Source organism: Papaver somniferum, chromosome 9 (genome assembly GCF_003573695.1).
Source record: "Papaver somniferum cultivar HN1 chromosome 9, ASM357369v1, whole genome shotgun sequence".
Lineage (NCBI taxonomy): Eukaryota > Viridiplantae > Streptophyta > Magnoliopsida > Ranunculales > Papaveraceae > Papaver > Papaver somniferum.
Window position 1 is genome coordinate 2,989,838 of NC_039366.1, and position 12,658 is coordinate 3,002,495.

Here is a 12,658-nt window from a genome sequence, read left to right on the forward strand (position 1 = left end):
ATCGTCAGGTGGCATTGATCTTAGCCCTTGAACCCTTAGATTGGAGTTAGCAGGGGGCTCTTTTGTGTGGCTATCTACATGCCACCTCATGGTGGACATGGTTCCTGATTTTTTTGATGTTGGTTTTGGTATTTTGAGCTTGCCGTGTTTAGGTTTTTGCTATTGTTTTTTTGCTTAACATGTTTTGGCCTTGTTTTTGTTACTGGTATAATAATCCATATTCGATCCGTAGACCATATTTGAATTCAATTTTGGTTGTCTCAGTTGCCAGGTTGGCTACATAAATAAAGAATTCTATTATTGGGGCTTACAAAGTCAAGCTTTTTTGGGGGCTTTTTAGTGTCATCAAATATCAAATGGGACACCCTCATTATATATTTCTATAAAGACTAATATGACCTCATATGATTTTAGATAATAAAACCTGATTAACATTATTAATCATGATTAACAAATGAATTAAGACTAATTCATCTCTTTAAGTGAAGTGATGAAACTTAAAATCAAAACAAAAGAAAATCAGAGGGAGGAGGAGGAGGAGAAATTATTTCTCAAACTCAAAATAACCTCTATGAACCTTACTATGATTTCGAAGGACCAACCCAAGAAGAAGAAGAAATCGAAGAACCCAATGCCCAAGATTACCAGGCATACCTCTATTCTAGCTTCGGTTTCAGTTCTTAAGCTCAAAGTGGCTAGAAGTTTCGATTTTTTCCTTCCGAAAACCCTAGGTTTCCAGCCGCCAGGTACAATAACGGCTTGGAAATAATGAATTCCTGGCCGTAAATATGTTATACGGCTCACAGTTCATGAACTCCCAGCCGTTCCGGCGTATTACAAATGGGACAATGAAAGGTTCCTGGCCGTAACTATTCAATTACGTCCAGGTTTTTTCTACGTGGATGGGTAGCATTTAATACTGTCGGCGCGGTTAGGTTTCCTGGACGAAAGTATTAAATGCTATTTAATGCTGACGGCGTCATCTGGGTTTCTCAACAGTTACCAGTTTACGGATGGATTTCTAAGCCGCAATCAGACTCATCCAAAAGACAGGTAAATAAACGGCCAAAATCTCCTATACGTAAATTATTTACGGATGGGATGTTGGGCGGCCGACTCGGCCGTTAAGTGTTGACGGCTGGGATATACCTAGTCGACCCAGACGTAAATTCTGTTACGGCTCTATCTTTACCTTCCAACCTAGACGTTTATTTACTCACGACTGGGTATTCAATATCGACCCATCCGTTTCTGTGTATTTTTTTTATTACAAATGATGTGACATATTTAAGTTTGTTATACATTGTGTCGTACGTGGTTATACAAGACCAAGAGGTGGTTATACAAGACCAAGAGGTGGTTATAGAAGACCAACCGCCACCGGTGCAAGTTTTCGAGGACACAAGTGCTCACTATGCAAACAACTATGTGTGGAAAGATTCGAAAGATGAAAAGAAGTGGGCTCGAGAACAAGGACTGAAGAAGATGTGCATCATAGTCCAGAATAAACAAGTTACAAAGAAAAGCTTTCAAATGTTTTGCGAATGTAGTGGAAAGTATGAGAGTCATTGCAAGAAGGGTAGTGAGTATAAGCCAAAAACAACGAGGAAGAGGGGACGTTATAATACGAAGAAATGTGGATGCCCTTTTAAGCTTAAATTTAAATTTAACGACGACAAGAAAATGTGGTATATGGAAAAAGTCGTCTCGGGTTATCATAATCATCCTATTCCGAATAGTTTGATCAACCATCCTTATTCGGCAAGGCTCAACCCTTTGGAAAAAGAGTTAGTACGCGTGTTGAGTAAAAGACGTACAAGACCTATTGATATTCTTAGTGGCGTGAAGGTGTTAAACCCCTCAAACTCAACCTCATTGTCGACTATATATAACAAAAGAGAAAAATTTAGAAATGAGTCATGGAAAGATAGGGTGCTTATGCAACAATTATTGTTTTTGTTTGAGGAGGCAAACTACTCTACCGCCTACGATAAAAATGACGAAGGTGAAGTGGAATATCTTTTCATCGCCGAATCCGGAATGTGTAGAATTGACAAGATGCTTCCATCAAATTCTCTTTATAGATTGCACGTATAAAACGAACAAGTACAACATGCCGATATTGAACTTTGTTGGGAAAACATCTACCAAGTCGACATTTACCGTTGCGTTTTGTTTCTTGAAAGACGAGTCGAAGGAGAGTTATTTGTGGGCATTGCAAAAAGTCAAGCTATTGTATCAAGAACGTTATACTCCTAGGGTGTTAATTACGGATAAGGAACAATCATTGATGTGGATATACCACGTGTTTTTTCCGATGCACGTCACCATCTTTGCACGTTTCATATATGAAACAATGTGCAAACTAATTGCAAGAGGGTTATTTGGCCAACAAGGAAGTCCGAAATGGAGAGGATAAAAAAACTACCAGTGGAGAAACAACAAGAAGCCAAAGATAAGTTTAAGATCGATGATGAGATAGTAGAGTTGAAATGGGCGGAATTTCAACGTGATTGGGAACAATTAATATGGTCGCTCACGCAAGATGTTTTTTTCGCAAGGGAGCGTTTTGTATTGGAAAAATGGGATAACTACCCGGATGTTATAGAATATTTGAAGAAGGAGTCATTGGATCCCCAGAAAGAGAAGTTTGTAAGTGCATGGGTAAACCGTTATAGACATTATGACAACCAAGCCACAAGCACGGTGGAGTCGTCTCACTATCGGTTCAAAAGCAAGTTAAATGGTTGTGATGGTGGATTTGTTGTTGTTTTTGAAGAAGGCATGGTTGAATATTTCAACCATGATCTTCATAGAATTAAAGGGGAATTCGAATGGAGCCGATCTAGAAGGCTTGTCGATTACAAGGAGAACCCTTGGCTCCAGGGATTACATTTATGCGTTTCCCAATGGGAAATCCTAAAAATTATGGAGCAAGTGGAGGCTTGGGAGGATAATCATATTCCACCGGGAGTTAGATGCATTTGTCCCATCAAGACGGCTTTAGGCCTCCCATGTAAGCATATGGTAGCCAATTAACCCACAAGGATGATTCCGATCGAAGATATAGATCCATTTTGGAAACAACTAACATTCAACGATCCATTACCCAATCAAGGTCTTGGGGAGGTGTTTTGCGACACGGACGCACACAAGGAACTTTTTGACAAGTATGCTTCTTTATTACCGGCCCAAAGAGCACTTTGGTTGTATGAATTGCGGAAATTCAATCGTCCTTTCACTAGAGATGATATTTTTGAACCTCCCAAGGTGAAGGGAAGGGGTAGGCCTTCGACCAAAAAAATGAGGAAAGTTGAAAGGGAGGAATCTGGGAGAAAGCTTCAAGAGGGTCCACAATTGACTCCGTCAATGCATAGAGATCTTTCGGGTTTTGAAACGTTGAACGAGTTGTACAAGGAGTCGAAAGATACGACTACAAACAAACGTAAGAGAATGGAAAAAGGCGGACCGAGCCGAGCTAGTGAAATGAAGGTAAAAGGCCCCAAAAAGAAGGTGGTTATTGCATCCCAACAATGTTCAAAAAGAAAGGTTAATGATGGAGTCAAACTTAAAGAACCGGTTGTTCTATCCCAAGAAGGTTCAACAAAGGGAAATGAAATGGAAAAAGGCCCCAAGAAGAAGGTGGTTATGGCATCCCAACAAGGTCAACAACAAAAGAAGGTAGTAGCGTCCAAAGTAAAGTTGCTAGTTCAATTGGTATGAAGCAATTAGCGAGAAGCCGAGGTAATAATGTCAAAGGAAAATCACCATTGGTCGAAGCATCGCAAATCACCCCACAAATAGTTGTTAGTGGTGAGAAAGAGACGGTTTATATGGACGTAGGATCAGGGATATCACCCCCTATAGATGATGAAGTTAATTATATCCGACCTACGTACACAATATACAAGAATTACATGCATTTTTTACCACATTTATTCATGAGTACGCCAAGTCCACTGACGATGTTGCGGGGGAAGGAAATTGTGGATACCACTTGTTCGTAGATCAACTTGGACCTTTTGAGCATGCAAAAGATTGGGGTGACGACCAAATTACTTTTGTTAGGCTAAAGTGTTTGCTTGAACTACGTGGTTTCCCCGAGTTCTACAAGCCAATGAAAGAGATGAAACGGAGGAGGTGTTAAATGAATGGTTCGAAGCATGTGAACATGACCCATTTTATCGGCCTCCAATTGAAAGAGGAATGCCCATTACCTCCATTAAGGAGTGAAAATGAAATTTCATTGAGTTGGTGTGCTAGGTTCGAAGAAAGATTTGAATTTTGGACAACATTGCAGAGGTCCAGGGATGCGCCTTGTGTACTAATGAGTTCCGATGATGATGACTATGAGACTTCCGATGATGATGACTATGAGTAAATGTGGTGTTAAGGTTAGTGATAATATGATAACAATGTTATTTTGAAGGGTCGTCCTTTATATTTTGATGCATACTAGTGCTTTTGAATGTTCTTGTTTTTTGAATCACTCATTATAAATTATGAACATTTTAATCTAGTTTTATCATATGTCAATAATTTTTTTTTTTTTTTGAATCACTCACTCATTACGGCCAGGTTTTACGCAAACACGACCTAGCCGTTTAGTATAAACGGCTGGGAATACCTGACCATTTACAAAAAAACGGCTGAAAAACCTCACCGTTAAATAAGTTACGGCCTGAAAACTCAACCGTGATTACCAATTCACAGAATTATGGCTGGGAATTCAATCCGTAATGCTAAATTAACTGGTGTTTTAATTTTTTTTCCAAAATTACGGCTGGGAATCCCACCCGTATTTCTGGGAACAGTCAAGTTTATGGCTGATATTGCTGGCCGTAAACTAATATACGTCTAGTAATCCTAGCCGTGTCACTAATTCACGGTTGGTTATCCCATCCGTTTGTTACTCTTGATTGTTAGTACATTGTGTTCTCGGCTAGATAATTAAAACACTAGTATGCATTCATTCAAGGTACATTAATATCCAATTACTGAAAACAAGCTAAATCAACGCAAATATATCAAAACAAAGTCTTGAATGATAAAATCTAAGAAGATGAACATACTAAAACAAAGTCTTAAACAAGTACATAAACCACTTATTCAGCACGACCAATATTCTTGGGAACATCGTCAGAAGATGATGAAGAAGAACTTAGGGAGTTTGGGAAAGACTAGTCCAATCATCAATTTCTTCGTCAGTATATAGATCATCCCTCATTGGACTATGTAACTCCTGAAGCCTGTGAAACAGTGTTTTTTGTTGGTCGCAATCAAAATATAAGACCTCCTCAAGGTTACGTCGCAGTCCCCTGGCTATCCACTTAGCTCGCTTAACCATCATCGTAGCAATGTCACACATTGGAAGCTCCTGGGCTTCCTTTTCCTTTTTAGGGTTCCTAAAAATGATGAAAAACAAATCAGAGTTATACAATTACGATTGGGAACTAACAAAAACCCATCCGTGGTAAACACTAACGGCTGGGATAACTGGGACATCCTAACCGTAAACATGGTCTCGGCTATAAACAATGTACATGACCTAGCCGTTTACACGATTACGACTGGGAAGTTTACCCGTACCTAACCGTAATCTAGAAAATCGGCTAAGAAACATGGATAACGGTCAAGAACTACTGGTTACGGTCAGGAGCTTTCTAACCGAAAACACTCAACTAAGAAAAAAATCAGCTAACACAGGGATTCTTACGGTTGGGAAGTCCCATCCGTGTAAACGTATAACGGTTGGGATATCAAAATTTCCTAACCGTTTACGAGGTTAACAGATGGGAGTTCGTGATGTCCCAACCGTTAAGTTAAAATTACGCCAGGACGATATGATATCCCAGCCGTAAACCCTTCAGAAATGAATTTTGAAATACCCTAAAATCATCAATCGAACTTATTTTTTCAATCTAATGATAAAATAACTTGTGGGTTTTTCGATTTTTACCTTGTAGGAGGCATTTGTGGAGGATTTGTAGGTGTTTGAACCGATTGGTTCACCACACAGGGATTTTGTGTTTGGAGAGATTGGTTCACCACATCTCCATTAAAAGGAACATCAATAACTTGTCTTGTTTCGGAATCAGGGTTCAATCCCCCGAATATTGTCACTCTTGGTCTTGCTACCATCTTGAGAATCAATGGAGAACAAAAATTTTTGAATTAGGTTTTAGAGAGTTTTTTGAGAAGATGAAGGAGAATAGAGAAAATGAATGGGGAGAGGGTTTGAATTAAGATTATGTTTTATCTAGAAGAGAGGGTAAATCAGACTTTTAAATGACTTGAATCTCCCCGTCTAATTTTTGCCTCCCAAAGAAAAGAAAAACCGAAAATGTTCAAAAGACCTTGACCCTCTAAGCCCCAATGATAGGGTTCTAATAAATTACTAATTCTTTGCTAGGTATTTGGTTATACCGATTCCAGCACTCTTAAAGGCTCAATCTGGATGTACGTGTAACATTAATAAGACGTGCACCAACTTGTTGCAAGTTTCAACGATAATATATTGTACAGAAAAATATTAAATAAATCGGTTATTAAAGACAATCAAAAGTAACTTTATCTCCTGCAGTATTTAGAGTCACGAGCGAAACATCTCGCCTCTAGATTCTTAATTTTAAGAATTTCCTCCGAACTACTCTTGACCAATGTAGTTAATATCGGATATCGGTTCATCTCGGCCGGGACCGATACACTGGTACGATTTTATATCGGGGATATTATCGTTGAAATATCGGTTTTAGATTTAGAAACTATAATTTTATATTAAACATTTCTCCACACATTTTCGGATAAGATATAATAGATAACATCAATTTTATCAAAAAAACAAAAGAGTAATTTTAGTAGACTTGCTTCGAGAGCTACATGCACCTCTACTACCATCCGGAAGACTTTCTTTGCCAAAATTACCCTTAAGCTTTATAGAAAACGACCAATACCGTCTCATATCAGGAAATGTAGGAAAATTTCGTATCGACCGATACGGCCGATATTTGACCGAAACGGCCGATATTCGACCGATACGGCCGATATTATCGAACGAATATCGTATCCCCGATATCCTTCTTATCGTATCGTTTTGGCCGATATCCGAAATATCCCCGATATATCGGCCGATATGGCCGATATTGACTACATTGCTCTTGACAACAGAAAAATAAAAATTTTGACAGTCGGATCCCAAAAGGTCAGCAAGTAGCTCGGGAAACAATAAAAGAGATGCTTACGAAACATTCTCGGTTATCTTATACTGTTATTATAGGTCATGAGGTTGATAAGTTGAATTTTGACTCTGTAATCTGTATATTAGTGGCCATAGTGTATATTTATGTGTATTTATTTATGTATGTATTTTCCTATTTTTCGAGCTATTTTTATATTTTGCCATTTGTGTGCAGGTCAACTTTGCTTGGTCAAGTGGCCTTTGAATTAAGCCGGTTAACGATTAAGCTTCTTCTCAATCGATCATTTTCATTAACCCATTTTCCTTCATAAACAATCCAAGCACAAAACATTTTATCAGGTATCAATAATTTCAATTCTTTGTAACCCTTGTACTCTAAGAAGTTGTTTGTAACTTCTTTTTCTTCTTTTTTCTTTCTTTGTAACGTTGAGGGTGGTACAAGTCTTTTTTGTATCCTCTACTTTTTTGATCAATACATTTCCTCTTTACCAATCAAAAATAAAATAAAAATAAATTCTATTCTTTGTCATGCAGATTATCTTCTCCTGGTTTCTGCTGTTGGTAATATTATCATCATCAACCTTAGCTGAATCATCGACATTCATACAAGCGAAACCCGGTTGCAAGACAAAATGTGGGAATATAAGCATTCCATACCCATTTGGTATTGGTGATGGCTGCTTCATTAATCCAGCTGTTGTCGGAGGACATTCTGGATATGATATTAACTGCAATGCTTCATATGATCCTCCCAAACCTTTCATTCGAAAAGGTTCCTTGGAAATTTTAAGTATATCAGGTACGGAAATTCGCATCAGAAACGATCGGATTGCTAGCTTATGTTACGATGAATCTGGATCCCCTGTTCTTGGATCTACTTTGAGAGATTTGAACTTGGTAGGGTCTGTGTTTACAGTATCATACACAAAAAACAGTTTCTATGGAATTGGCTGTGAAATCATTGCGAGAATAGAATGGGGTTCATCCGGTGGTCGTCAAGCCATTACAAGTACTAACTCATCTTGCGAACCAAAATGTAAGAGTAGGGAAAATATGATGGAAGGGTCTTGCACTGGCACCAGCGGTTGTTGCCAGACAACATTTCCGAAAAGCTTACAAAATGTTTCTGTAGAGGTATTGGCTCGGTTACCATCAAATGGTTTAATTTCGTCTCCCAATTCCTGCAACTTCGCGTACCTGGCTGAGCAAGGGCAGTACCCGTCTCAAGCGTCAGACCTTCTTCCTGATGGAGGCTTACATGCAGGTACTAAGGTCATACCAGCGGTGCTCGATTGGGCTATAGGAGATACGTCTTGTGAAGAAGCGAAAGCGAACTCCACAATTTACACATGCTTCAGTAATAGTGATTGTACTGATGCGGTGAACAATCTAGGATATCATTGTACTTGCCGTAATGGTTACGGAGGAAACCCTTATCTTGAACCTGGATGCGAAGGTACGTTATACATCAAAAACAGGATATTGCATTCCACAATAATAGTTTTTGTACAGCTTCTTTGATTTTTACATTTTTGATTAGTGTAAATTGCTTGATTAACAGATATAAACGAGTGTGAAGATCAAACAAACAACCTTTGCGTAGGCAACTGTATTAATACAGACGGAGGTTATAATTGTTCCTGTCCACCCGGCAGTGACGGCAATGGGAGGAAAGATGGGACTGGTTGTACCAGCAAACGAAAATTTCCAGTAATAGGGGCAGCCCTTGGTACGTATATTCATTTAGTAATAACTAGCGTCTTGTAGTCATTCTTGATATCTCTTTATGCTTTGCTTGTACATAAATGAAGTATTGATTATTTGCAGGTATTGGCTTCGGGTTATTGGTTTTTGTTATCGGAGTTTATTCCATATACGTAATTACTAAAAAGCGAAAGCTACTCAGAAGTAAAAAAAAGTTCTTTCAGCAAAACGGTGGACTGTTGTTAAAAAACCAATTATCTTCTCAAGAAGGTGGTATAGACACAACAAAGATCTTCACAGCAGAAGAGTTGGAACTGGCAACCAACGATTATGACGAAAATCTAGTCCTTGGACGAGGTGGGTTCGGTACAGTTTTCAAAGGAACATTATTAGATAATCGTATAGTTGCTGTTAAGAAGTCGAAATTAGTTGATCAAAGTCAGATTGAGCAGTTTATAAATGAGTTTGTTATACTAACTCAAATTAATCACCGAAACATAGTGAAGCTCTTAGGTTGTTGTTTAGAGACAGAAGTTCCTTTGCTGGTCTATGAATACGTTTCAAATGGTACCCTTTTTGAACATATTCATCAGAGGGGCGATATGTCGGCAATTTCTTGGGAATGTCGTTTGACAATTGCCACAGAAATTGCAAATGCTCTTTCATATTTACATTCAGCAGCATCTACACCTATTATTCATAGAGATATAAAGTCTGCTAACATATTACTAGATGAAAAATACACTGCAAAAGTATCGGATTTTGGAGCATCAAGGTTAATTCCTTTGGATCAGACTGGGTTAAACACAGTGGTTCAAGGCACATTGGGTTATCTGGATCCAGAATACTATAATACAAGCGAGTTGACAGAGAAAAGTGATGTTTATAGTTTTGGAGTAGTTGTAGTAGAACTCTTAACCGGAAGGAAACCTATTTCTTTTGAGAGATCTGAAGAAGAAAGGAATCTAGTTACATTTTTCATTTCTTCAATGGAAGTAAATAATTTGTCTCAACTTCTTGAGGATCGCGTTTTTCAAGAAGGAAAGCCGGAGGAAGTACTTCTAGTTGCAAAGCTTGCAATGAGATGCCTTAGCTTAAAAGGAGCAGATCGCCCTACAATGACACAAGTCGCAATAATTCTTGAAGAATTGAGAAGCTTAGAGACGAGCACACAAACTATTCAACTAAGCCGTGAAGATTCAATAATGAACATGCAATTTGCGCTTGAACGGGACCTCTATAGTGTGCCGTTCATGAGTTATAACAGTAGTATTTCGACTTCGGATGATTCTGCACACAGTAGCTTGAAGCAAAGTGTGGCTCTGGGTAGGGGAAACCCCCGATAAGTGCAGGAATATTGAAACAATTATTCTTGGCAATAATTTACTGTTGCTTTGTTTAGGTTTCTTTTTTGGTACAATTGCATTGTTTCTTACTTTTATTTGGACAGATGAATAAATAGGGAATGGTTTCCATCTCCACGTTCACATCATCTATTGTATTTAATTTGCACTCGTAACGAATTTATGTTATGTATTAGTATCACTTTATTTTTTTACTGGTATTTGTATATTAAATCTAGAAACGTTTATTAAAGTTAGATCCTAATTATCTTAATATTTTCAGCATTTGTAATCCAAATGAGAACCAATTAGATGTTCCTTTTTTGGTAAAATGTGTTTCTCATCCAACATTACACTCACATATAAACTAAGTGCATTTTTTGATGTATAATCTTATTGGCCATCGATTTGAGTTTCAACCTTCGGTAGTTAACATTTGAAGTACAATTAGGCTAATAATCAATGTCAACGACAAAGACTTAAACCGTTTCCTTTTCTATTCACTTGGAATCCTTGTTTACCATTTCTCAAAACCAGGTCAAATTAATCCTTTAAGAAACTTGGTAGCTAGAGTGACATCTTTGCACGACACTTGCGAGAAGTTATCCAGTCATGTTTCTACATACAACTGTTATTGCACCTGACCTAGTCAATGACCCGGTTGCCCACCTCAGTGATCGTGGTAAGATGTCTCTTAATATAATGGCATCATTCAGTCTATTATTAGTATATAAACTATATCAACTTGAATAGTGTACATACTTATTCCACATTGGGCAACAGAAATCTATTTGGGAATTCATCCCATGGTTCCGCAGATGAGACCTCGCTTATGGTCTCCCAAACCAGAAACCAAGTCTTTGCTGTAGGTTGCAATATATCAGTTTTTGCATTGATGCAACTAGTCTGTCTATATGGTACTACAAGAAATTTGACAGATAAATGTTATACATAATAATGTGAGAGCTTGAACAAAGTGATAGAAGGTTCTTCTACATGGTTTTTGGGTATGTAAGTTCAATCCCTCCAGACGCCTCACACCTTTGTGGCTGAGACCTATTAGGAAAGTTTCATATAGTCAAGTCCTGTAAGGTCAAGTCTCTATTGTCTTGACTCTGTCTGTTGTATTAATACCTCTCCTCTATGTTTGTGAAAGACACCTAATCATAACTATGTAATAACATTACAATCACTAGTTTTAATATCTTTTCATGGTATCAGTGAGGTGGTTCGATCTAGGTCAATTCTGTACAATATTTTTCAACAATTTTTTTACACAGAAGAACAATCTTTGATCAAATATTTTCTTAAAATTTTTTGATCATTAATCAATCTGTTTGATTAAATACTTCTTTCAAATTTCTTTCTACAACTTCAGATTCATTGAATCTTGTTTCTTGATTTTTCATCTTCATTCAAATGTCGCATCTCAGATCGATGACAAATCAAGCACAACAACAATCAACAGTTCAACAACAACCAATGAATCCACAAGTTCAACAACTAATGAATCCGCAAATTCAACAACCAATTTCCGCTGCTACTACTTCTGACTATGAGTTGAATCAGGGTAATCCTTGTTACTTCGCTTTACCTTTTAATAATATTGGTAACTTTGTTTCTTTAAATTTAGATCATACCAATTTTCTACTATGGCGAGATCAATTCGAATCTGTGTTGATTTCTACTGATCTTGATGGTCATATTACGGGTGAAATCGTTGAACCCCCTTCTCAGATAATGGTTGATGGAATTTCTAAAGTTAATCCCAGATGGGTTTATTGGAGAAAGGCTGATAGGTTTGTTATGAGTTGTTTAAAAACTACATTTACAGAAACGATTTCTGGTGAGGTTCTTGGAATGACTTCTGCAAGAGAAATTTGGCAATATCTTGAATCTAGTTTTCGATCTCAGTTTGGTGCTCGTAGAAACATGTTACGTAATCAACTTCATGGGATAAGAAGAGTGTCTCAATCAATATGTGTTTATCTACATTCTTTGAAGACTATTACATATTCTTTGGATGTTGTAGATGATCGTGTTTCAGATGTAGATATAGTGATGTATGCTCTTAATGGATTAGGTAGAGAATACAATAACTTTGTCATCTCTGCACAGAATCGTGAAACTCCATACTCGTTTGGTGAATTGAAGGATAGGCTCTTAAGTCATGAGCAATGGATTAATGATCAGAATCAAGATTCCAACATTTTGGATAATCTTGCAGCCTTTTACAGTAGAAATAGTTACAATGGTAACAAAAATCGGAAGAGCAAGAATAAGAACAAGAACAATCAAAATAGTTCAAAGATTGGAAATGTCCCATTCAAAAGTGGTGTTGGTTCTACAAGATCAAATGCAGAAGCTTCTGATGGTGCTAATTGTAGAGCTTTTGTTGATTTTTCTACTGTGG

The 12,658-nt window shown here is 37.6% G+C and overlaps 1 protein-coding gene across 1 annotated transcript; it reads left to right on the forward strand.

Annotated features, from left to right (window-relative positions):
* Positions 1 to 7,726: 7,726 nt before the first annotated feature.
* Positions 7,727 to 10,260, forward strand: LOC113311164 (wall-associated receptor kinase 2-like). The gene is made up of 3 exons (XM_026560014.1): positions 7,727 to 8,654; positions 8,760 to 8,927; positions 9,026 to 10,260. Exons 1-3 carry the CDS (start codon positions 7,727 to 7,729, stop codon positions 10,246 to 10,248), a joined length of 2,319 nt encoding a protein of 772 aa, XP_026415799.1. The 3' UTR covers positions 10,249 to 10,260.
* Positions 10,261 to 12,658: the final 2,398 nt, after the last annotated feature.